Source organism: Podarcis gaigeae, assembly GCF_964106915.1.
Source record: "Podarcis gaigeae genome assembly, chromosome: 1".
In the NCBI taxonomy this organism is placed as follows: Eukaryota; Metazoa; Chordata; class Lepidosauria; order Squamata; family Lacertidae; genus Podarcis; species Podarcis gaigeae.
The window spans coordinates 106,766,166-106,789,723 of NC_139678.1; the positions used below are offsets into that span (position 1 = coordinate 106,766,166).

At 40.7% G+C, this 23,558-nt stretch overlaps 1 protein-coding gene across 1 annotated transcript in view; it reads right to left on the reverse strand.

The window, feature by feature from the left end:
- Nucleotides 1-23,558, reverse strand: part of PLA2R1 (phospholipase A2 receptor 1) — a 59,318-nt gene that overhangs the window by 8,251 nt on the left and 27,509 nt on the right. Inside the window, exons 12-23 of the mRNA XM_083715722.1 lie at nt 21,777-21,994; nt 20,588-20,733; nt 19,746-19,830; nt 18,058-18,190; nt 17,025-17,060; nt 16,399-16,556; nt 14,619-14,683; nt 13,773-13,876; nt 9,604-9,746; nt 6,768-6,885; nt 4,540-4,664; nt 1,214-1,358 (exon numbers count right to left, since the gene is read on the reverse strand). Of these exons, the coding sequence (XP_083571848.1) occupies nt 1,214-1,358; nt 4,540-4,664; nt 6,768-6,885; nt 9,604-9,746; nt 13,773-13,876; nt 14,619-14,683; nt 16,399-16,556; nt 17,025-17,060; nt 18,058-18,190; nt 19,746-19,830; nt 20,588-20,733; nt 21,777-21,994 (1,476 nt within the window). The remainder of the gene's footprint in view (nt 1-1,213; nt 1,359-4,539; nt 4,665-6,767; nt 6,886-9,603; nt 9,747-13,772; nt 13,877-14,618; nt 14,684-16,398; nt 16,557-17,024; nt 17,061-18,057; nt 18,191-19,745; nt 19,831-20,587; nt 20,734-21,776; nt 21,995-23,558) is intronic.

Genomic DNA, 23,558 nt, shown 5'->3' on the forward strand with positions numbered 1-23,558 from the left:
AGCAGAGATACAAATGTACCATTGCAGCTGGATGATCATAGGCCATTTTTGTCTCATAATACTGTTGTGTCTACTATTTCTTAAATTACTTACTAAAATTAACTCAGAGTAATTTATGACTCATATGGTATCTTAAAATATCATTTGCTTGTATTTTCTTTAAGATAACTCACTGGGGATTGACAGAACTGGGAGAAAAAAGGCACAGAAAGGAAAAAGAAGAGGTTCTATTTTTTGGCAGACCTTTAAAACCCCACTATGCCATTTGTTTAAAACCAAACCCTGTACATTCTCTCTTGATTGTAAGATAAAGCACTGGCGGAGGAAGAGGCGTCGGGGGAGCACACCATCCCTGGCAGCGTGATCCTGGCAGGGTGCCATCGCGGCTGTCCCCCTCCCACACTGGGCATCACGCCCCTATGGGCGGCACACCATGCTCCCAGGATGCGTGCCACGCCCCTACGGGCAGCGTGCCATGCCCCCAGGACTAGCACTGCCCCCGCCTGCTCTCCACCCCCGCCCCCGGTGCCGGAGCATGAATCTTCGCTACTGAGAAAAAGATCAGTCCCATGTCAAAAACTGCACCCCCTGAAAAGTAGCTCCACTCCAGGAGTCAACAGAGCCAAGAGAGATGTGTGGAAAGAGCAGCACCAACTAGCAGTTTATACTTTGCAGAATGGGAAGGGTGCTGGTCCATTCTCTTCCTGCTTCTCAGCCTTCTAAAATCCAATTACTAATTGTAGCAGTAAGCACTGAGGGTAGGGAAAATGCTTTCTGTGTTTTGCACAGTGCCAGGAACACTGTTGGAGCAAAATAATGTTAAATGTTAAATAGTACGCTAAATCCCATACTATGACTATTATACCCCCTGAAGTGCTAATATGTCTTGGAAATTTTCTTACACAGAAAACAAACAGAACATACATGCTTACAAAAACAAATGTTACATGATTTATGGTACTTCTTTTTTTTGCCTCTGAGGAGCACATGTGCAGCAATGGGTGTGTGCTCAGGACCTGCCCCCCACCACAAACACAAACACACCCTCGCTCAACAGATGTGCATATACTCATTCAACACACACAATAGTTTTTCAATCCTTTATCTACTTATCTGAGAGTAACCCCTGTAAATTCAGTAAGACTTAATTTGGAGTAGACATATATAAGTGCCTTTTTAGGGGTGGGTAAGTAGGAAAAAAATATTTTTTTACCTTGAGCCTTTTGGCAGATAAACCCATTACTTTTTCCACAGTTTTCTAGGTGCCATTTTCCCATTAAACTGAAGCTAGGTTTATTTAATATGGAAGCACATAGCGGAGCTTTTTCTTGGATTTCAGTACTGTGATCATGGTGATTCTGTAAACAATATGTTATGATGGAAATCATTGTGAGAACAAGACACACACATATACATATACATGCACACACACACACACACACACACACACACACATATGTGCCATATTAACAAAATGATCATCAGAAAAAATAGAGAAGATTACTCGGTAGATACAGTAATGAAAACACCCTGAACCTTTTATGAAAGAGCAATAGATTTCCCGGTACTTAAAAAATAAAAAGTTTAACCAACCAACTTTTGCAAAGTTGGTTGCTTGATAGGCAGCTATAAGGTATCTTCAAAGAGGACAATAAGAAAGTCTTTCTTTACATGGTTTCTAAATTCCAAAAGGAAGTAATAGAAGAGAACTCAAAATTACTAAAAAAGATGTACAATATTCTCACTGGTGAAATTGGCCAAAACATAAAAAAAATATTAAAATATATTAAAATGAACAGAGGGAGTGTTGGAGGTATAAAAAGGTTGAAGGGACCTTTTACCATATGTGGTGGGATTGTAAAAGTGTTAAGGTATATAGGGAAATTATATATAATGAATTAAAAAAAATGTTTAAAATAACATTTGTTAAGCAGCCAGAAGCCTTCCTGTTGGGTATTTTAGGACAAGATCTGCCGAAAGAGAAAAGAACACTATGTATGCTACGACAGCGGCAAGAATATTGACAGCACAGAACTGGGAGACTGGAGAAATTCCAACAAAAGAACAATGGCAAGAAAAACTGATGAATTACCGTATTTTTCGCTCTATAACACGCACCTGACCATAACACGCACATTGTTTTTAGAGGAGGAAAACAAGGGAAAAAACATTCTGAATGAAACAGTGGATGTATCATTTTTGGGCTTCATGCTGTGGCCACAGACATGTGATCTGATGGTGAATTTGGGGTGACCCAATGCCAAAATCCTGAGAATTCCTGTGGATCCATGCTTTGTAACCACGTTTTTGCACCATTGCAGCCCCAGGCAACAGTGGGTGCGTGATTTTGGGGGGGCAGGCTGTAGCCATGGACATGCTATGTGATCTGATGGTGAATTTGGGATGACCCAATGCAAAGATCCTGAGGATCCATGTGGATCCATGCTTTTTAACCACGTTTTTGCACCATTGCAGCCCCAGGCAACAGTGGGTGCGTGATTTTGGGGGGGCAGGCTGTAGCCATGGACATGCTATGTGATCTGATGGTGAATTTGGGGTGACCCAATGCAAAGATCCTGAGGATCTATGTGGATCTATGCTTTGTAACCACATTTTAAGTGGGGAGCGAAGGAAAAACAAAGAAGGGATATTAGAGGGGTGTGCAGAGAAGCAGCTGGCTAAGAATGCAGGAGAGGGATTTAACGAGTTGGAGAAAAGAAAGGCAAAAGTTTTCCCCCACCCAAGCCAGCCAGCCAGCCATCTCTCTCTCTCTCTCTCTCTCTCTCTCTCTCTCTCTCTCTCTCTCCCTCCCTCCCTCCCTCCCTCCCTCCCCCCCTCTCTCTCCCTCCCCCTCTCTCTCTCCCTTCCCCCCTCTCTCTCCCTCTACCCCAGCAGCAACGGAGCTTGCCTGGAGGGGAGGGGCTTTCCTTGCTCTTTGTTCCGTTTCAGCAAACACAGCAACGAAACAGAGGAGGGTGGGCAGTAAGACCCTGAGGCAGAATGCAGGAAAGCAGCCGCTTCCTCTTTTCAGTTTTCCCTTCTCCGTGAAGCGCCGCGATTTGATTTTTGCCTGGCGATTTGATTTTTGCCTGATTTTTCGGCTCCAGGGACCACACATTCGCTCTATAACACACACAGACATTTCCCCTTCCTTTTTAGGAGAAAAAATCTGCGTGTTATAGAGGGAAAAATACGGTATGTGGAGTTGGCGAAGCTGACAGACTTCGGGAAAAGGGCAATAGGGATTTTGAAAAAGATTGGGAACCTTTTATATTACATTTGCAGAAGCAAATAAAGAATATTGACCTGATGGTAGAATTTAAAAAACATCCACAACTTTATGGATAGGGAACAAATAATGTAATTAAAGGGAAAATATATTTGTAGAAAACAGCAGAATGAGGATAATAAGTCAGGAATGGAAGTTGAGGGAAGTCCAAAGGGGGGAAGGGAGAGGTGCTATGTAAATTGTATGCTATAAGTATATTTGTAATGAGAAAAAAGAAAATCAATAATTTTTTTTAAAAAAAACTTTAATGAAAATGCAGAGTAATAGTGAATATATGAAGGCCATGTTGAATCAGGCCAAAGGCAACTTATTCTATCATTGGCCCATGGGAAGCCAGCAAGCAGTATCCAAGAGCAACAGCACTCTTCTCACTTTTGATTCCCAGCAATGGGCATTCAGAGGCAGGCTGAATTTGATAGTGCAGGTAGAGCATAACCACTATGGCTAGTAGCCATTAATAGCCTTAACCCCCCTGTGCAATCCTGTCTACCAGCTGTCTACCAGCTCCATCTGGTATGCAGGCTGAGACCCTACCTGCCCACAGACTGCCTCGCCAGAGTGATGCATGCTCTAGTTATCTCCCGCTTGGACTACTACAATGAACTTTACATGGGGCTACCTCTGAAGGTAACCTGGAAACTTCAACTAATCTAGAACACAGCAGTCAGACTGGTGAGTGGGAGTGGCCGCCGAGACCATATAACACAGGTCCTGAAAGACCAACGTTGGCTCCCAGTACATTTCCGAGCACAATTCAAAGTGTTGGTGCTGCCCTTTAAAGCTCTAAACAGCCTCGGCCCAGTATACCTGAAGGAGCATCTCCACCCCCACAGTTCAGCCCAGATACTGAAGTCCAGCTCCAAGGGTCTTCTGGCAGTTTCCTCACTATGAGAAGTGAGGTTACAGGGAACCAGGCAGAGGGCCTTCTCGGTAGTGGCGCCAGCCTTGTGGAATGCCCTCCCATCAGATGTCAAGGAAATAAACAACGATCTGACATTTAGAAGACATCTGAAGGCAGCCCTGTTTAGGGAAGTTTCATCTTTTATTGTTCTTTTAATATTCTGCTGGAAGCCTCCCAGAGTGACTGGGGAAACCCAGCCAGATGGGCAGGGTATAAGTAATAAATTATTATTATCATTATGACAATGTTTATTAGAAAGGACTGAAAAGGAGGATACAAGAAAAAGCCAATGTCAAAAAACGCACAAACAAAAACTCCACACAAAGCTACTTTTAACACTTCCCTGCACTGCTTCTGCTGGATACCAGTTGGAATATTCCACCTCTTTCCCATTGGCCCATCTTTGGTAATCAGTACTCTGCAGACCAATCCAGACATTTGATTTATGCCCAAACAGATTCATTGTTATGAAAGCTAAACAAGGAAATCACAGTTAGAAATGAATCACCTGTAGGTATAAATCAAGCAATTGAAGATGACAGACTTTTTTTAACTCATTAAGAACAGAAGCAAAACAATTAAGTTAGTCTCTACTCAGTGGCACTTTACAGAGGCTGAAGTCACATGGAAGTGAGAAACGAAAAAACTACTGATTAAGTCAGTGGGAAATGACCTGATGTAATGCTCTGTTTTCTTTCCCCACCTACTCTGTGTTGTATTTTGACTCTTGTGCGTGCTACAACAGAGGCTAACACAGCTTGATCTATGCCTATTTACTCGAAAATAAGTCCTGGTGAATTAATTGAGCCTTAATTCTAGGTAACTGTTCCCACAATTGTGACCACCCACTTGAAGCTTTCTTTGGAAGGGAAATGAAGAAGTAGCTACAGCATTCTTCACCGCAGTCTAGTCCTCAGTTGTTCCACTATCTTTCCAAAAAGGTCATTTGCTCTGGCGGAAGCCAGAACAATAAATGCAGTCAAAACAATAGAACAAGAAATGAGGGCCCAATACGCGACAGACACAGACAACAGCAGCTTGTCATGCCAGGCACAGTTACATGGGAATAACTCAGGCTTACTTTCAAGTAACCTCCCTATATAGCTCTCTGTACCTCTGTCTCCTTCGTACTGTCAGTTTCCAAGTTTATTTGCAAAGGCTGAATGCAGTAGAATACTTTACTAATGCAAACACAATACAAGACTGGGTGATAGTGATAGTGTTTAGATCTGGCACCTTACCCTAGCAAGCACTGGCACTAGTTAGTTATCAGTATTTTGAAATGGGAAGTTTTTACTCGGTGCTATTTTTGCTCTTTTCAATATCAGGTTAGAACCCACCTCCTGTGAACAGAAGGCAGGTCTAAGGCCATTTCCTGTGTGAGGCAGGAATCCTTGATCCTCAAGTAATCAACGTTTAATTCTGGAGGAGGTTACGAGGGCAGCAACAAATGACATCCTCTTAAGGCCATGTTTTAGGCATCTGAAGATGTCTGAGATGGAGGAACGCCCATTTGCCCACATGGATGAAGTCCACAAGGCCATACAAAATCTATGCAGTGGTATGTTTCACTTCTTTTAGTGTGAGAGGTGACAGCAAGTCATCAGAACCCATGGACAGGATAACTTTAGCTACAGAACATGTTTTTAGGGAAGTCATACGGTCTTTGGAGAATATATGGGACAGATTTCAATCAAATCAGAAGAGGCTGGTATGCTTTCCTCCAAAACACTTCTGAGAGCTACGTATATCTATTTCTTAATGACATATTTATTCTCTTGGCCCCTGGCTGTTCCCAGGTGGAGAGAGTGAAGTGTCTGCCAGTCTGTGCAGTGTTAGGTTAGTACGTTTTCAGATACTACCCTAAGCCACATACTCCCAAACCTTCCCTTCCTATCTGGCTTAAAGGGAGGAAGTGCTGAAGCCGTTGGGTGTCTGCAGATTGTCTTTCTGATATTGTTTTGACATTGCCTTTTGATTTTTGCAGTTCTTAAAGAGCTCAGCAGGAATCTTGTTTTGCTGTCTGAGGCAGGAAGACAAATAGTCATCAAGTGTGTGTGTGTCCGTCCCAAATGCCAGAAAACAGTTTTAGCCCTGCTTTCTTTTCCCAAGAGATGGGACCTTTCCCAGAATGGAATGACTTCCAGTGTATGAAATGAGAATATCTTTTGACATCATTACTCCCCCCCCCCCCCGAAAATACATTTCTCCTCTTTTAACTACAGACTTCAAAGTACAGCTGGAAGAGAAGATCTGTAGTGGTAACTAAATGATGTGCAGTAGTATTTTACAGCCATAGTAGAAAACAACAAATATTTGAATCCAGCACAGAAAACTCACTCAGGTCATATTATTTTTAGTGTTGAAGGAATTGTATTTGGATCCTCTCAGTACCAATACTTAAGAATAGCTACTGAAGCTGTTACAACTCACTTGTGGTTTTATTTAAGGTGCACAGGTTATCTGTTGGTTAGGCCAACATAAAACAAACATAAAACATAAACATAAAACAAACATAAAACATAAAACAAACAAAAAATCTTTATAGTGCCGTTATGAAATGGTTCACTATTATACCTTGTTCAACTTCATTTTCAATTGAAACAAGCGATCCATCATAGTGACTGCAGAATGCTTGTGCAGAATTCCAGCTCTTCAGGAGGCCTGGGTCCTTTGGAATCTGCACCAGAAAGCACTGCTCAAAAAGGGAAATAGTTATTTAAATGGAGCCGTAACTCTTAATGGAGGGGAAGGGTATACTTTGACCTACTTTCTCACCTAGACCTTACTCTCTAGGGCAACCCATACATAATAATAGCCAACAACTCAGTGCTGTGGAAACAGTGGGTAGATAGAGGGATCACACAGCTCCCAACACAGAACAGCACATTTTAAACCTTGGCTACATTCCAGGAGGCGTTTAAGGTCCCCTCTGCTCTTGGTAGGAACTTGGCAATTTCCGCAACACAGTAGAAAGGGAAAATTTGGATCAGATGCACTAATGCAGGGATACACCAGACCTATTACTCATGGCACGTTCCTTGGCACTCTGCAGAAAACTTAACAAATGCTTCTGTTCCTTAGTATGTAATGCACTAAGCCCAGTCGTGAACTGAACCAGACAAAACTGGAACACATAACTGGAGACTTGCCTAGCAACAGCACAATGGACAAAAAGCTTTGTGCAGCGTTAAGGCAAGCCACCTGCGATATTAGACTGAGACTAATTCAACAACAACCACAACAAAAACACTGCATCGAGCCTACTGGACACCAGCACGCTTTCAACGCCTGGGCATTTTGCCCACAGACAAATGCTTCTCTGGCAGCCAAACGAAAAATTCATCATCACTGGAAATCCTGAGTCACACCAGTTATGGATGGTTGGATGCAGGACTTTTTTTTACAATTAGCGGCTCATGAGAAAATCTTGTTTTGCAAACAACATAAAAACCCATTCTTTCAAGAGATTTGGAGTGACTTTCTGCAGCTCTTCACCAAGTAGCTCACATCTTGCCACGAAAAGTGGGAGGCTTAGCATAGAAACAGCAGCCTTACCAATCTGCCATCTGCTTCACTGATAACGCAACAAAAGGTTGTTGCGTATTGATTTTGATCTTTACTTAATTCACTGCCCAGAACACATTTAACCACGAAATGATTGAAGAGATTAAGGAGTCAAATGGAGGGTGGAGAGGGAAAGACCAAACTATGCTATGGGAAAAGTGGGGGAACCCTAATAAACTGTCCATTAACCCCCACCCCCAAAAGTAAACTTGCACCATTAAAGACAAAGACAGATCACATGTGTTTTGGCCCTGAATAACCCATATAGGATTTGAGTTGCATGGCCTAGACAAGAGGAAGTTTGGAAAGAATGAAGAAAGGAAAATGAACAGGAGTGGCTGACGTATGTGTGTGTGTGTGTGCGCGCGCGCGCAGAGACCACCCTTCCAAATGTTGTGCTGTTCCACTTACCAGGATGGGGCAAGATTTAGGGCTAAGCAGGCACACTGGCAGGAGCCCCACAATGCTGGCCACTTCTGAAAACAAGTACATACTCTTGAGCGTATTAAGGTGGGGGAGGAAATACAAAAGAAACCCCACATTAGGAAAATAGATGAATAAGGAAGAATTAAGTGTACTTGGAAACAGAAAGCCACAAGGGAGAGAAATCTGACAGGGAAAAAAAGTGAAGTGATGAGCAACATTGGCTAGCGAGGCAGCTTGCCAAGGGAAACTGCTGACGGTGACTGTGTGAAGATTAGGTCAAGACAAAGGAGAATTAAAGTGCGTGTCTGTGTGGAAATTCCCACTATTACTTTTGGGTGCTAGGAGGAAGTGTTAGAGGCAGGAGAAATCTCAGCCAAAAAAACTCAGCCAAGTGCATAGTTGCAGCCTGAATGGTTGCTCCAGGTATGAGCTGCTGATTTTCCATGGTTCTGCCTGAGGTAACTCACCAAGGGCACATAAGAACAGCCTTTCTGGATCAGGCCAAAGGCCAATCTAGTCTAGCATTCTGTTCTCACAATGGCCAGTCAGATGTTCTATGGGAAGCCCATAAGCAGAATCTGAGTTTAACAGTGATTCTATAGCTGGGTTTAGAGTATCCTTCCATTTTGGAAATGCATGTCTTTTTGCTATGGAGGCTGTCCAGATTCACAGGCACAGTGTAAATCCAATTTCCAGGTTCTGCTGAATTAACTAGTTAGTTTCGCACTACAGTGGTATCTCAGGTTACATATGCTTCAGGTTACATACACGTCAGGTTACAGACTCCGCTAACCCAGAAATAGTGCTTCAGGTTAAGAACTTTGCTTCAGGATGAGAACAGAAATTGTGCTTCGGCAGCGTGGTGGCAGCGGGAGGCCCCATTAGCTAAAGTGGTGCTTCAGATTAAGAACAGTTTCAGGTTAAGTACGAACCTCCAGAACGAATTAAGTACTTAACCCGAGGTACCACTGTACTATGTTGACAGGGGTGCTTGCCACCTTCAGGAAGGTGGCCATTATTAGCTATAGCTGTAACGTATGATATCAAGGCCTCCCAGTTGTTTCATCTGCTCTCAACATTTGTCTTCCTTCTGACGAAATGGTCAGATTTTCCAATAAATCAGTAGTCATCAATATTTAGGGACAAACTGTAGAAACTGTACTTCTATTGGCTGCAAAATAATGCTTAATTCAAGCCTAATTTCAATGGGGAAGGGGAGAGAGAACCTGTGAGTATCAGGCAAAGCACGTATGCTTCTGCGGCTGACAAGTTGGTGAACTCTGCTACAAATCAATGGGAACAAATTATATATGAAAAACTTTCCTCTTAAACACTAGCAGCATCCAAATGCGCATTTATTTTTAAAAGTGTAGGTTAATATGCTCTGGCTTTTGTTGATTCAAACAAAGCAAGAAAGTACCTTGAATGCAAAATAAAGCCATCCTTTGGGGCAGACTCCTTGATTAGGCTGCTCCTTTTGTATTTCTCTCTCAATAATCCATATCTTTTTACGTTTGCAGATACAAGGTAGAGAATTGGTACAGCTTGCAAATCCCCACAACCCTAAGATAAAAATAAATAAATCAGAATACCTATTAATACTAAACTTACTGTGTAAACACAGATATAAAAACACTGGCTGTAAATTTGTTTTATACGTTATGATTTATGGGCAATGGTTATTGAGACTTATGTCCCTTCCAGAAGAACACTTATTTAATCCCAACTTATTTAATCAAACTATATTGCCATAAACAGCTGCTGATGCAACACTAAAAACGCATGAATAGTATTTACGTACTTCTGTTTTTGTTGAAAACTCAGTGTAAGAAACACAACAGGCTTGACTTTGTTCCAGAATCCTCTTTCTTGCAGCTAGTAATTACAAGGACAAAAAATGTAACATCTCCATGTCTGAAGCCTTGATTTTCACAAATGAAGCAACTTTGCTCTAAGCTCAATAATGTGGGAGCAAAAACTGGAAAAGGCCATTTCACAGTGCTCAAAACTTTCTCCAATATTAGGGCTTGTGGTTTTTTTTCCAAGGTTTAGTGTGGACCAACAACAATCATTGCTGGGATGAAAGAAGCTGCCATATGGTTTGTGGGGATGTTTCCTGAGCTCCCCAAGATTAGACTGTAAACTTTCTATTGTAGAAATAGTGATTCATTGTAGCAACAGTGTAATGCCATAGGTAAAACTGTAGGTTACAACATTATGTTTGCTGACTGGGAAAAGTTATGGACCACCGGTATGAAGTTTACGGCATGTAATGTCCTGAAAGAAAACATTATGAAAATGATATATAGGTGGTACATGACCCCAGTCAAGCTTGCAAAGATATACCATTTGCCTGATAATAAATGTTGGAAGTGTAAAGATGCTGAAGGATCATTCTTTCACCTCTGGTGGACTTGCCCTAGAGTGAAGGCCTTCTGGGAAATGATATATAATGAGATGAAAAAGGTATTTAACTATACCTTCCTTAAGAAACCAGAGGCCTTTCTCCTGGGCATTGTCGGCCAGAGTGTGCAAAAGAAGGATCGAACCTTTTTTATGTACGCCACAACAGCAGCAAGGATACTCATTGCTAAAAGCTGGAAAACTCAAGATTTGCCCACACTGGAAGACTGGCGGCTGCAACTGATGGACTATATGGAACTGGCTGAGATGACTGGCAGAATCCGAGACCTGGGAGAAGAACTGGTAGAGGAGGACTGGAAGAAATTTAAGGATTATCTACAAAAATATTGTAAATTGTATGAATGTTAAGAAAGATGTAAGATCTGTAACAATACGGCTCCAACAAATTGGTAATAAGGAACACAAATTTGAACCTAACTGAAAGAAAAGACAAATTTTGGATTAACAGTATTTTATAATTTATTTATATAATTAAATAATTATAATTATATAATTTATTTTATAATTAAGCTTCAATAAGAGAGTGGTTAAATTTCAAAATTTGAGATATTAATATTGGAAAATTTTATTATATAAATTAAAATAAGTTAATAATTTGCTGGCAAAATTTATGAGTTTAGAAAGCAGGAACAAGAGTCGTGAGGAAGTCCAAGGAGGTGTATGAAATGTGGATACCGGAAAATGTTATGCTACTATATGTCTTTATTGTTAAACAAAAATTTAATAAATATTATCATAGGTAAAACTGTAGAAGGGCAATGGCAGAAAGCAGTGGCGTAGCGTGGGTTGTCAGCACCCGGGGCAAGGCAAGTAATTTGCACCCCCTAACCCGTGGATTTGCACCCCCTAACCCTAACCCCCAGATGTTGCGCCCGGTGCGGCCGGCCCCCCTGCACCCCCCACGCTACGCCACTGGCAGAAAGAAGCACTTGGATCACGTCATTTGGGTTGTACTCTTAAGGCTGTGATCCTATGCGCATTTTCTTGAGCCTTAGGGCTCATCCACACTTCTGCTTGTACTGTGCCTAGACAGTATGGGTCCGAGTGGTTTTCTCCTTGCCCCACTCCTTTCCAGGGGAAAGGAACAAATAGATAGGAACAAAGGGCAATCCAGGCAAAACCCAAATTGCTGTTTGTTCTGACTGAGCAGTAAAGAGCAGCTTCCACCAGGGAAACGAAGTGATACAAGAGCAAGTGTGGATAAGTCCTATTGAGCACAGAAAGAGGCACTGTGGCAGCACTTACTATCATTCACATAAGTGCCATGCTAAGTAACTTTTGCTAATAGGGTGTTTCATCTGTTAGTAAAATGCCAATTTTTTGCTTGCTTGCTCACTTAAATTGGGCTGCAGAGCAACTGATTCCATACAGGAAAAGATTAAAAGAACAGGTATACAAAGAGAAAAGGGAGAAACAAAACAAAAGCATATGGCTTCTCGAGGATTTGCAGTCTGGATGACAAACACAGCACCTGTGGCCAGAAACACATCCTCAACACAGCTCTGGCCAGAAAAACAGATTTTTATATATTTTTGTTATGAAATGCATATGCATAATTTATCATGGAGGAAAAACCTGGCAGAAATGATATATCTACTGTGTTATCTGAGAATATATTGGGCTGGATCCAACCTAAATTAGACTGCATTCCTATTCCCCTACAATAAATTATGTAACAGAAATAGCTTCCTAAATATTTATTTTGCAGGAAACAGGTGTTTTCAACGAGACTTGCTTCAAAATGATGTGTTTTAGGATTTGTTTTGGGATACCAGTGATCAAAAGATAATACACACCCCATTTTTCTTTGCAAGTTACTTTGAAATGTGTGTTGTATAAAAGAGTTCTTTTTTCTCTAACCACATATGACTCAGTTTGATCTTGTATGTTATTCAGTAGCTTAGCCTTGAACTCCCAACCCAGCTTAAGTCATGTGCAGCTGCATATGACTGGTTGCACTAAAATGTAGATGATAATTCACACCTAGTATAAAGTAATACACAACATCAGAATTTGCATATGCACCTAATTTATGCATTATTGAACAAACAGTTGATATGCATACAGAAGCCTGCTTCCATGAGCAAATCTCCTTCAGTGCAATCTCATTTCAATGACTCACTGATGACTAGAAGCCCAAAGCTTAAGACAGGCTGTCAACATTTAAAGGCCAAGCATGGGGCATACAAACCCTGGGACACGGGAAACAGCAATACGTTGTTCAAATTATTAAATTATAAATTATAATTATCACCAGCTTTAACAGGAACAGATATTTTGGAACAGAATGAAAGCTACTTCAAAGAAAAGTTTCATTAAATATTAGAAATACACGAAATACAATCAATCCATCTCCTTTATTGACATAGGATAAAGTGCACCGTATACATGGATCAGAACACAACACAGTTAACGAAACATAGTAGGAGATACTTTAGGATAAAACTGTCCAGACACCGTGATGTACGAAAATGGCTCTTAGGACCTATGGTGATGTAATTTCATAGCGTCACTCGAAAATCTTGCCACATTCTCCACAATGTCATTACTACAATTGAAGATAAGGCACCCTGGGAGAGTCTGTGCGATAAATCGCCTCCTTCAATAAGGAGGTCAGATACTTATCGTATATTTTTGTACAAAATAGGCAATAAAATGAAATGTGTGTGATGGATTCCAGCTGTTTTGTGCCACAAAGGCAGTATCTTTCAGAGTATGGCATTTTCAAGAACCTACCTTGCAAAACTGCAGATGGTAAGATGTTAAAACTTGCGAGGGAAAGAGCTCTGCATAGTTGGGAATTGTAAAGCTGGTATAAATAAATAGTGTCCTGGCCAAATGTGGGTGGAATTCTCAACCTCAATGGGGAACAGATTTTGTTAGCTGCACTGCAAAGGGTTTGGAATTCAATCTCTAGGATTCTGCACTTGATTGTCTGGAGTGCTTCCAACTGTGGGAGCATAACCAGCGACTCAAGTGATAGGCCACACGTTCTGATTTTGCTCTAAATGCAAGCTAGCCATTTGGAGTGGTGGGATTCTGCCAGCATGAGGAAAGTTAAAGAAGACAGATTGGACATGAAATGTAGGCGGAGCCAGAATTTTATAGCAGTGAGCCACTATATATATATATATATATATATATATATATATATATATATTGTACCTGTTTGGGAAGAAATAAAACCACATTTCTCTCCTTCCGCATTCATAGGTCTTTCTTCATCTCCTCCCCAGTTTTCGTATAATAATGGTGAGCCGTCTGCCCATCTGTGTAGACATTTTAAGTATTTAGTTCTTTCACTGCAAATGACTGTCAAAAAACCCTTTATTCTAAATCTAGGGCATAGGCAGTCTGAAGGCAAGTTGAATCAATCTTGAGAAGCTAAGCATATGGATGGGAAACCACCCTGGAATTCCACTGAAGAAAGGGGAGAAATGACTGGAAAATATAATGCATTTTCTAGAACAATGACTTTGAATTCATTGATTTGCTTATCAATTAGTGGATTAAGATGTAATTAAATATATCTTTTTTTTTTTTAATAATAAAAATCCATGACTGAATGATTATTCAATACAAGTGTTAAAATGAGGGACAGGACCAGAGGAATCCAACTCTGTAACAGTCAAAGAAGCTGCAGCACTTGAAGATAATAGATTACCAGCATATTCTACAGTACAAATATTCCACCCCCCCGAATCTGTAACAAAGATCTAATCTAAAACAGGAGTTCTGTAAATTCAAAATAGAACAGATGACAGAAAAAGAATCCTTTCACCAGAAGCCAACTATAAGAAGACAGAAATAATTTGTTTAGGCTTTTTTGCGGGGGGGGGGGGTGTTCCTTCCCATCTCCCTCAAGAAGTCATACGAAAAAACCGTATTACACTTATATTTATAATCCAGAAGATATTATTGTAAGGGAAATGTCTTGAAGTCCAGATCTCTCTCCCTTGGTGTCAAATCTAAGCGTATTTTGTAAAATTGGACATAATAATTCAGTCTTACCGAAATCCTCCAGTAGCTATTTCTGAATGTAATGCAATCCACCAATCATTATTCATTTTTGATACCTGTAATTTTTTTTAAAAAAAACAATTAAAAAACAAAAACAAATGTTAGATGAATTTCTTGTTTGCTGGTATACAGATTTATCCAACTCCGTCTTACGTTATTTATGTTATACCAGTTCATTAAAATGAAAATATGGGAAACATTAAAATGAACGGCAGAAATAATGTATCAGCTCCAACTACCGCACAGTTGCACTCATTTCACACACTAGCAAGGTTATGTTTAAAATTCTACAAGGCAGGCTTAAGCAGTATGTGGACCAAGAACTCCCAGAAGTGCAAGCTGGATTTCGACGGGGCAGAGGAACCAGAGACCAAACTGCAAACATGCGCTGGATTATGGAGAAAGCTAGAGAGTTCCAGAAAAACATCTACTTCTGCTTCATTGACTATGCAAAAGCCTTTGACTGTGTCGACCACAGCAAACTATGGCAAATTCTTAAAGAAATGGGAGTGCCTGATCACCTCATCTGTCTCCTGAGAAATCTCTATGTTAGAACTGGATATGGAACAACTGATTGGTTCAAAATTGGGAAAGGAGTACAACATGGCTGTATATTGTATCCCTGTTTATTTAACTTATATGCAGAATTTATCATGCGAAAGGCTGGGCTGGATGAATCCCAAATTGGAATTAAGATTGCCGGAAGAAATATCAACAACTTCAGATATGCAGATGACACAACCTTGATGGCAGAAAGTGAGGAGGAATTAAAGAATCTTGGGCTCCATGATCACTGCAGATGGTGACAGCAGTCACGAAATTAAAAGATGCCTGCTTCTTGGGAGAAAAGCAATGACAAACCTAGACAGCATCTTAAAAAGCAGAGACATCACCTTGCCGACAAAGGTCTGTATAGTTAAAGCTATGGTTTTCCCAGTAGTGATGTATGGAAATGAGAGCTGGAGGAGCTGGAGGAGACTCTTGAGAGTCCCCTGGAGTGCAAGAAGATCAAACCTATCCATTCTTAAGTAAATCAGCCCTGAGTGCTCACTGGAAGGACAGATCCTGAAGTTGAGGCTCCAATACTTTGGCCACCTCATGAGAAGAGAAGACTCCTTGGAAAAGACCCTGATGTTGGGAAAGATGGAGGGCACAAGGAGAAGGGGACGACAGAGGACAAGATGGCTGGATAGTGTTCTTGAAGCTACAAACATGAGTTTAACCAAGCTGCAGGAGGCAGTGGAAGACAGGAGCGCCTGGTGTGCTCTGGTCCATGGGGTCATGGAGAGTCGGACACGACTAAATGACTAAACAACAGCAACAGCACCACCTCACAGTCGCCTCTGGCTTGACTTAACCGTCCAGGGACCCTTTACCTTTACATAGCGGTAGTAAGAACCTTTGGCCTGTGGGCCAAGTTAGGCTTGTCAGTCTTCCCATTTGATGCAGCCCAGCCACACCACCTACCCAGCCATTTGTCAAGAGAAGATACACAACAACAGCATTACAGCTGTCTTTTTCAGAGAGCACCTACACCATTAACTTGCCTCAGTCTCTGAAGAGAAAAGAAACTGCATTTCACTAGTTTGGAGTTACTATATATTTACATTTGTCACTATTATGTAGAGATGGCTACTATAAGAGTTGAACTATAAATGTCTTTCAAATATTTTAAAGTGTCTAATCCCCAGGTTGGTTTTTTTGGTAAGATGGAGGAGGCAGGGATAAATGCTGTTCCCTGAAAATGTAGAAAAATAACTGGTTATGTTACCTTTTTTATTCTGCTGTGGATAAATTCCTGTTCGTTGGAAGAATGTATTGTTGCTATATTACCACGGAGCCAGCCACAAACAAACTGAAAAGTGGACCAGTCTGAGGCGCTGTCATAAAAAAGGTACTCTGCTCCTTGATAATAAAACCACGATGGCTCTAAAAAATCAAGTTAAATATTATCTATTTGAATATGTACGTGGTGTACATATTTTATAGTTAATTCAGTTTTATTGCAGTGGAGCTGATGTTCCACAAAAGAAGCAAAATCCTTCTAGATCAGAACTTGCAGCATGTTTGGATAAAGATACACCCCTAGTGGTAAGATGTTGCTAAAACTGTTTAATTTGGGAGATGCTGCTGCAAGTACATTTTCAGATTACATACAAGACTTGTTTTTGTTTTGTTTTTTGAAGACATTTTGGTAATCCAAGGAAAATTTAAGTTAATACAACTGACTGATTTTATTCATGTCATTCAGAAACCTTTTTAAAATTATGTTCATTAATATGTATACAGTATTTCATAAAATGATACTGTTGCAGCATGTGTGGAATAAAACAAACAAACAAACAAACAAACAAACAAACAAACAAACAAACAAACCCTCCCCTCCCCACCTCATACCATGTATATACCACTGCGGAATCCTTGGTTTCACACCTGTAACAGAAACAATGAACAATTTGTGCCACTCATGCAATGGGCTTTCGCAGAAATTATTTAACTATAACCCTCCCTTTCTTAAGTATCTTTTGCTAGGATTTCATTACCAAATGCTCATCAACAAAGAAAACTTCCAACAAATGAACAATACAAGCAAGCTAAATATACTGCCTTGAAATCTTCAAATCCTGGTAACTGTGATTATGTTCTGCTGGTGCTACGAGTGAGGATGGATCCTGCCTGAGGACAAGATTAAGATTAAGGGGAAAAGGTAAAGGACCCCTGGATGGTTAAATCCAGTCAAAGATGGTTATGGGATTGCGGCGCTCATCTCGCTTTTCAGGCCGAGGGAGCCGGCGTTTGTCCACAGACAGCTTTCTGGGTCATGTCACCAGCAGGATTAAACTGCTGCTGGCGCAACGGAACACTGTGAGCCAGAGTGCACAGAAACGCCGTTTACTTTCCCACTGCAGTGGCACCTATTTATCTACTCACACTGGTATGCTTTCAAACTGCTGGGTTGGCAGAAGCTGGGATACAGCAACGGGAGCTCACCCCGTCACGCGGATTCGAACTGCTAACCTTCTGATTGGCAGGCCCAAGAGGCTCAGCGCCACCCGCATCCCTTAGCTCATCTAACCCAGTATTCTCTACTCTGTCAAGCAGTGTCTTTCCAGGATCGCAGGCATGTCTTTTCTTATACCTTGCTACCTCACCCTTTTGTATCTAGAGATTCTGGGGACTGAACCCAGGTCCTTCTGCCAGTAGGAACTGGTGAGGCAGGTCTGTTCACCTGCGTTCCTGGTGTCACACTCTGGATTGGATCCCCACTGACTTGCCGCCCATAGTGCATGACACTGGGAAGCCAGGGGAGCAGCTCAAATGTATTCTGCATGCAAGGTATGCGCTCTATACTGAGTCATCACCCCTCTTCTTTATAAAATAGTCATAGCCACATATAGTGAAATATAATTATTAAGCTAGGTTTTTTTACCTTTCGGTATTTTGCATATCCATTCACGCTCAGAACTACAGTGTAGCGGCAAGACTGTTCCATTAACTGTATACGCAGCACAGCTCCTCACATTATCTTCAATGTAATTGTTTTCTAAAAAAGCAGATGCAACCTGCCACAGAACAGTGCATTAAACTGAGTTATGATACACAGACAAAGATTAATACAATTAGTAAGGAAAAGACTTTTGGACAGGTTATGGTCCTTCTTTTTTTATGTATGGACCGTATTTGTTTATGGTCACCCTAAAGGACACGTCTCAAAGTGCACTGTACACTTGGCCACAGACACATGGATTGTGTCAGATAAGATGAGCATGTGTGTATAATAACATTATCTTTAAACTACATGGAAGCAGCAAGCAGGTAGAAATGAGTTTCCCACCTGTGTGATCCCTAAATATGAACAGCAACAAAAGCTGCGTGGTTTGTAATTCATCGTTGGTATATAGAGCAAGGGGTCCTCAACTTTTTTGGGCCCAGGGAAACATTTGGACAAGTGGGAAACGGTTGTGGTATAACAAAATATCAATTTAAAAGAAGAAAAATTGGGACAGGGTACTGAGGATGCTCAGAAACAACCCCCAAAGCAGGAAAAAACATCCCCATTCCCCAAACAAAACACAAACCCCATCAAAAGGCAGGCATCTCAACCAAATACCAAAAATCTCTCTTTTTAAAAAAACAACACACCAAACAAACCACAGGGGCAGGTACGTACCCAAGATGCTGAAGCATTTATGTCCCCAATGATACACCATGACCCTTATGTTTATTATTTTATAGTAGTCCAGTCATCTTAGTAGCCCTACGATAGTTTCCCGCTATCACTTTCATTCTGACTCTGCCATTTTAATTTCCCTTTGATTACATTATTTAAAATCACTTTCCTTAAGATATGATGTATCAAGGCAAGGGCTTGCCAATGTTTAAAGTGTAGTAAAAGATATAGGCTGCATTTGCGTGCAACACCAAATTCAAATGCATGAACATGCTGGCTCCCCTGGATGAGAACAGTTGCTTTGCTTTCTGCCAATCCTTTAAGCTCAGCAGGGCATGGCAGTTAGCCAAGGTTTGCCCTACCATTACAGTTTGTGGTGAGGAGGTAGCTTAACCACAATCTCATGTTTGGATGACACAGTAAGCTAAACCTTGGCTTAGCTGCCATTCTGAGCTAAAAGGACCAGGGAGGGGCAAAGTGAGTGTCAGCTCCTCTCTGGGAATCAGCAAATTTGTATGGACCATGTAAACTGTGGCTTGACTTACTGTGATGTGTGACCCAGACCACAGACTGAATCTTGTTTTAAATGGTCAGGAAGTTTATCAATTGGTGAAGCAGGCAGGTGTTCAGGAAAAACAAGTTGTACCTAATGGTAATTTTGACTTAGTGGAAAACTTTTCCTCTCATGCAACTCAGGCCATCCAACTTTCACTGATCCCACCTACCTTCTATAGCTTTTCTCCGATTCTATTCCATTGGATACTAGAACCTTTAGAACAGGGTTTTTTAGAGGTTGAATTGGTAAGATGGGTTAATGAAAATTGGTTTCCCTGCCTTGCATGAGCAGGAATGCTTTTTCATACAGCAAAGCCACCACTGGAAACAATCTAATTTGTTTTCTACTATTTAAAGCCCATTTCAATGTAATGAGGGGAAAAAATATTTACAGGCGTTCCATCAGACCATTCCCAGGATCCTCCGGCTAATGGGTTCCTTTTGTTGAGTCCAATCCAGAACTGTCTTTCTTCATCACTATGATTAAAAAACAAACAAACCCCAGAAGACAGATGAACACTGTTAGCCACTATTGTACCTTTGCACACATCAGAATAGGATGTGTGAACGGAGCTGAGGAAAATTGACTGAATTGTTTGATTCACTCCTGAGTTTTCTGAAAGGGTGACCCAATTCCTGACCTTTTGAAAACAGGAAGCAAACAGCATGCTACAAGCACATAGAGAAGCCTTAATTGGTTTTAAGGAAAAGAAGTTGCAATTTTTATTAGAGGAGCTTGTGAGTAAAGAAAGGCAGTGCTTCCTGATATTTTTACTATAAATCAGGAGTGGGAAATTTTGGCCCTCCAAATGTTGTTGGACTACAGTTTCCATCAGCCTTAGGCCATGCTAGCTGAGACTGATAGGAGTTGTAGTTCAGTAACATCTATCTGGAGGGCCAAAGGTTTTCCCATCTTTGCTCTACATATTACACCCAATCAGCTTTTCTTGGCATTATTTGTGGGCTGAAGTCGATTTTCTCAGATGCATGTGGTGTCATCCTTACTCAGTGTGCCAAAAGACCACAAAATGAGGAAGGTAAAGTCTTCCGGGTGAACGTTATTTTCTACAACTTACACACACTGTATGATTACAGCAGAAATATTCTAGTTTATTCTTAGATTAAATTCCAAGTTCAAAAGATCTGTATCTGAAAAGAAATCGAAGGAACAAACACTCATCTTATTTCCCCTCTCTTCTGCAGAAGAATCTTTGATAGTCAACGGAAGACTTACACATGAAACATGGTGTTCAAAAGTTTGCTCAAGAAATCCTCTTCAAAGGCATGTGTAAAACTAGCAAGATGTGCTCCAAAATCTTGACACAATGCTTCGGCTTCATCCCAAGCCCTTTTCATCAGTACTTTTTCACTGTGAAATACCTGTGCAATAAAACAAATACCCCCCAAATAGTTTAATTTGCACATTGTCAAAATACTATGGAGGGAAGAGAATACAGTGATACCTCATGATAAATACGCTTCAGGTTGAGCGCTTTTGGGTTGTGCTCTGCGATGACCTGGAAGTAACGGAGCGCGGTACTTCCAGGTTTCACCGCTTGCGCATGCGCAGATGGTCAAAATGACATCACGGGCATGCGCGGAAGCTGCGAAATGCGACCCGCGCATGCGCAGGCGTGCTGTCGCGTCTTATGTTCCATTCGGGATGCGAATGGGACTCTGGAACGGACCCCGTTCGCATCCCGAGGTACCACTGTATACAACATATACTAAAAAAAACTACAAGCCTGTTCTAGAATAAATAAATTTCTATCCTTTTGTTATCTACAAATATATCACTCCATGCTTTCCAACATTCCAAAACTGAAAAAGAGATGTGTGTATAAAATCTCCTGTCAAGTGTCACTGCCTGAGCTTGCCCCAACTATTATATGTGGCTAAAGGGTCTACTTTGCTTGCTGCATGTTGTATTCATTTACCCACTCTGCAATAGTATTGTCTAAAAGCTTAGGTGTTATTTGTTCTTTTTGGTAAAAGATACAGTATTAAAAAAACTCAAACTGCCTGACAATATTCTATCAAACTTCAAATATATATCTCAGCTTCTGCAGCACGTGTAACAGCAGGTTCTCCACTGCATAGTGCTTTAGCATTTATACCTATGTATTTAAATGCACATGAAACAAGTTGCATCGTTCCCAACTGAAGCCCTGGAGGGGTAGTTTGTTCCTGGAGAATGGCAACTTGAGCAATTCAAACTTACAGCACTTTAATAAGGCATCTCAGAAGTAAAAAATAGGAAGAATGTGTGGATGTTGTTTTCCCAGGAAAACCAGAACTGTCCATACTAAGTAGGGCCACTTGAACTTTGGGTCTGGCATATATTATACTGTTTATTACCCCATCATGGATTCCTAAGTTCATTTCATTTGAGTTTTCAGTGAGAAATTTGTCTCCCTTTTCACCTTATAACAGCTGAGCAGATTGTGGTCCGATTCCCATCCAAACATGCAAGAATTAAAAGTCTTCTCAAAATGTGATTCTTCATTAGGGTCATTTTCTCTTTGGTATTTAGCTTTTTGCTTACATAGTGACATAGCCTTGAAGCTTGTACAGTTTTTCACTTCCCAAACACCAAGAGGTCCCTTCTGTCGTTGCATAACAACACACCCTCCAGAATGCCCTATAGTGGGGTGGGGGTGGGGGTGGGGAGAGAAAGACATTTTAGCGTTGAGTATCATTTTTTTCTTTCCAAATGTGGAAAATTTTTTGTTGGTAGGTTTTTCCTTTCCAAAAGACAGAAGCAGAAGGAAGCCATTTTCAAATGCCATGCTTTTACTGTTACCAAATGTGATGTTTACATAGTATGACCACTTTTAATTTTAATAGCCATAAAATAAATACATAAATTTTGCTTTTTGTTACACCGGTTCTGAGTGATACCTAAGGCTTATTTCATTACATCAAACATTCAGTGGTACCTAAATAAATTTTGGAAATTTGAGCTTTATTACCTATTAAGTAAAAACACAAATTGTGGTGGGCAGGGAAAGAAAATTATTACTAATCCCTAATTGTAGCCATTAACTTATGATTCCCAAAATAATATCTAAATACCATAGTTTCACAAAAGGGAACAAAAATTGTTTTAGGAGTCCTAGAGGATAAGGATCAATACTTTCCTCCCCTATGCTTGGGAAAGTATCTAACCTTGTTATGCTTTGAGGGTTTGTCTGCATAACTGCTATAATTTAAGGCTGCAATCCTGTGCATGCTTAATATGAGAGACAGACAGAGAATTACTTTATACAATGGAACTCTTTTTAGATAAACTTACAGAATTACACTGAATGTCAGCAGTAAACTAATCTACAACACAATCTACACAATGCCTATGCATAAATAAGTCCTTTTGCATTAAATGTGGCTTACTCCCAGAGTAATGGAGTCACAATTGCAACCTTATTCAACAGTTTCATCTATAGTACATACACTGAAAACAACATCTGGGAACTGAAGTAGTCACCACTAGAACCAGATGGTTTAAGTTCTTATGCTACAAAAATATGCCAACTCATCCAAATAACTCAGTACCTGGCCATTATCAAGGCAGTGTGCCTTTTTGCCCTCCCCTACCTTTCCCTCTACTATCTCTGTCTGCTACAGACCTGATCCTGTTTTCCACTGGATTCAAGATTGATGTCTGAAACAGTGTTTGAGATATATTGTTTGGAGGTTCTGCAAGGTGCGCATGAAACTCAGAAATAACAACTTGCCCCCAAAGCAATTCCCTCTTGAGAAACCATAATATAGACAGCAGCTTTAGTTATCTGGGGGAAAGGATATAAGAAACACCAAATAACTAGGCTTTTGAAGTCTCTGAATATATTTCGCTATAGTCAACCAGCAGAGGTCACTGTTGAAGGACAAGAAGAACCCTCCTTCATAATAAACTAGGCAATGCTTGTCCTTCCGGCTATAAGAAATGAGTAAGTAAATGAAACTACAGAATGATGCAACTTTAAATCACTGTGCATTACTAAATGGGGACTGAGTACAAAGAGAGAGATGTTCGAAGGTCTGTCTCAAGTGGATAAATAGCAGCTTGGCAGATAACTTCAAAAGCCTACCAGCACAAAATATAGTTTTCAAGCCTTTTAGTTCTGCAAGTACTTACAAGGCAATTTTAATGGTGAAGCTGCTAGCAGACTATTTGCCCACAAGAGATTGCTAATCAGGTTAAGTGT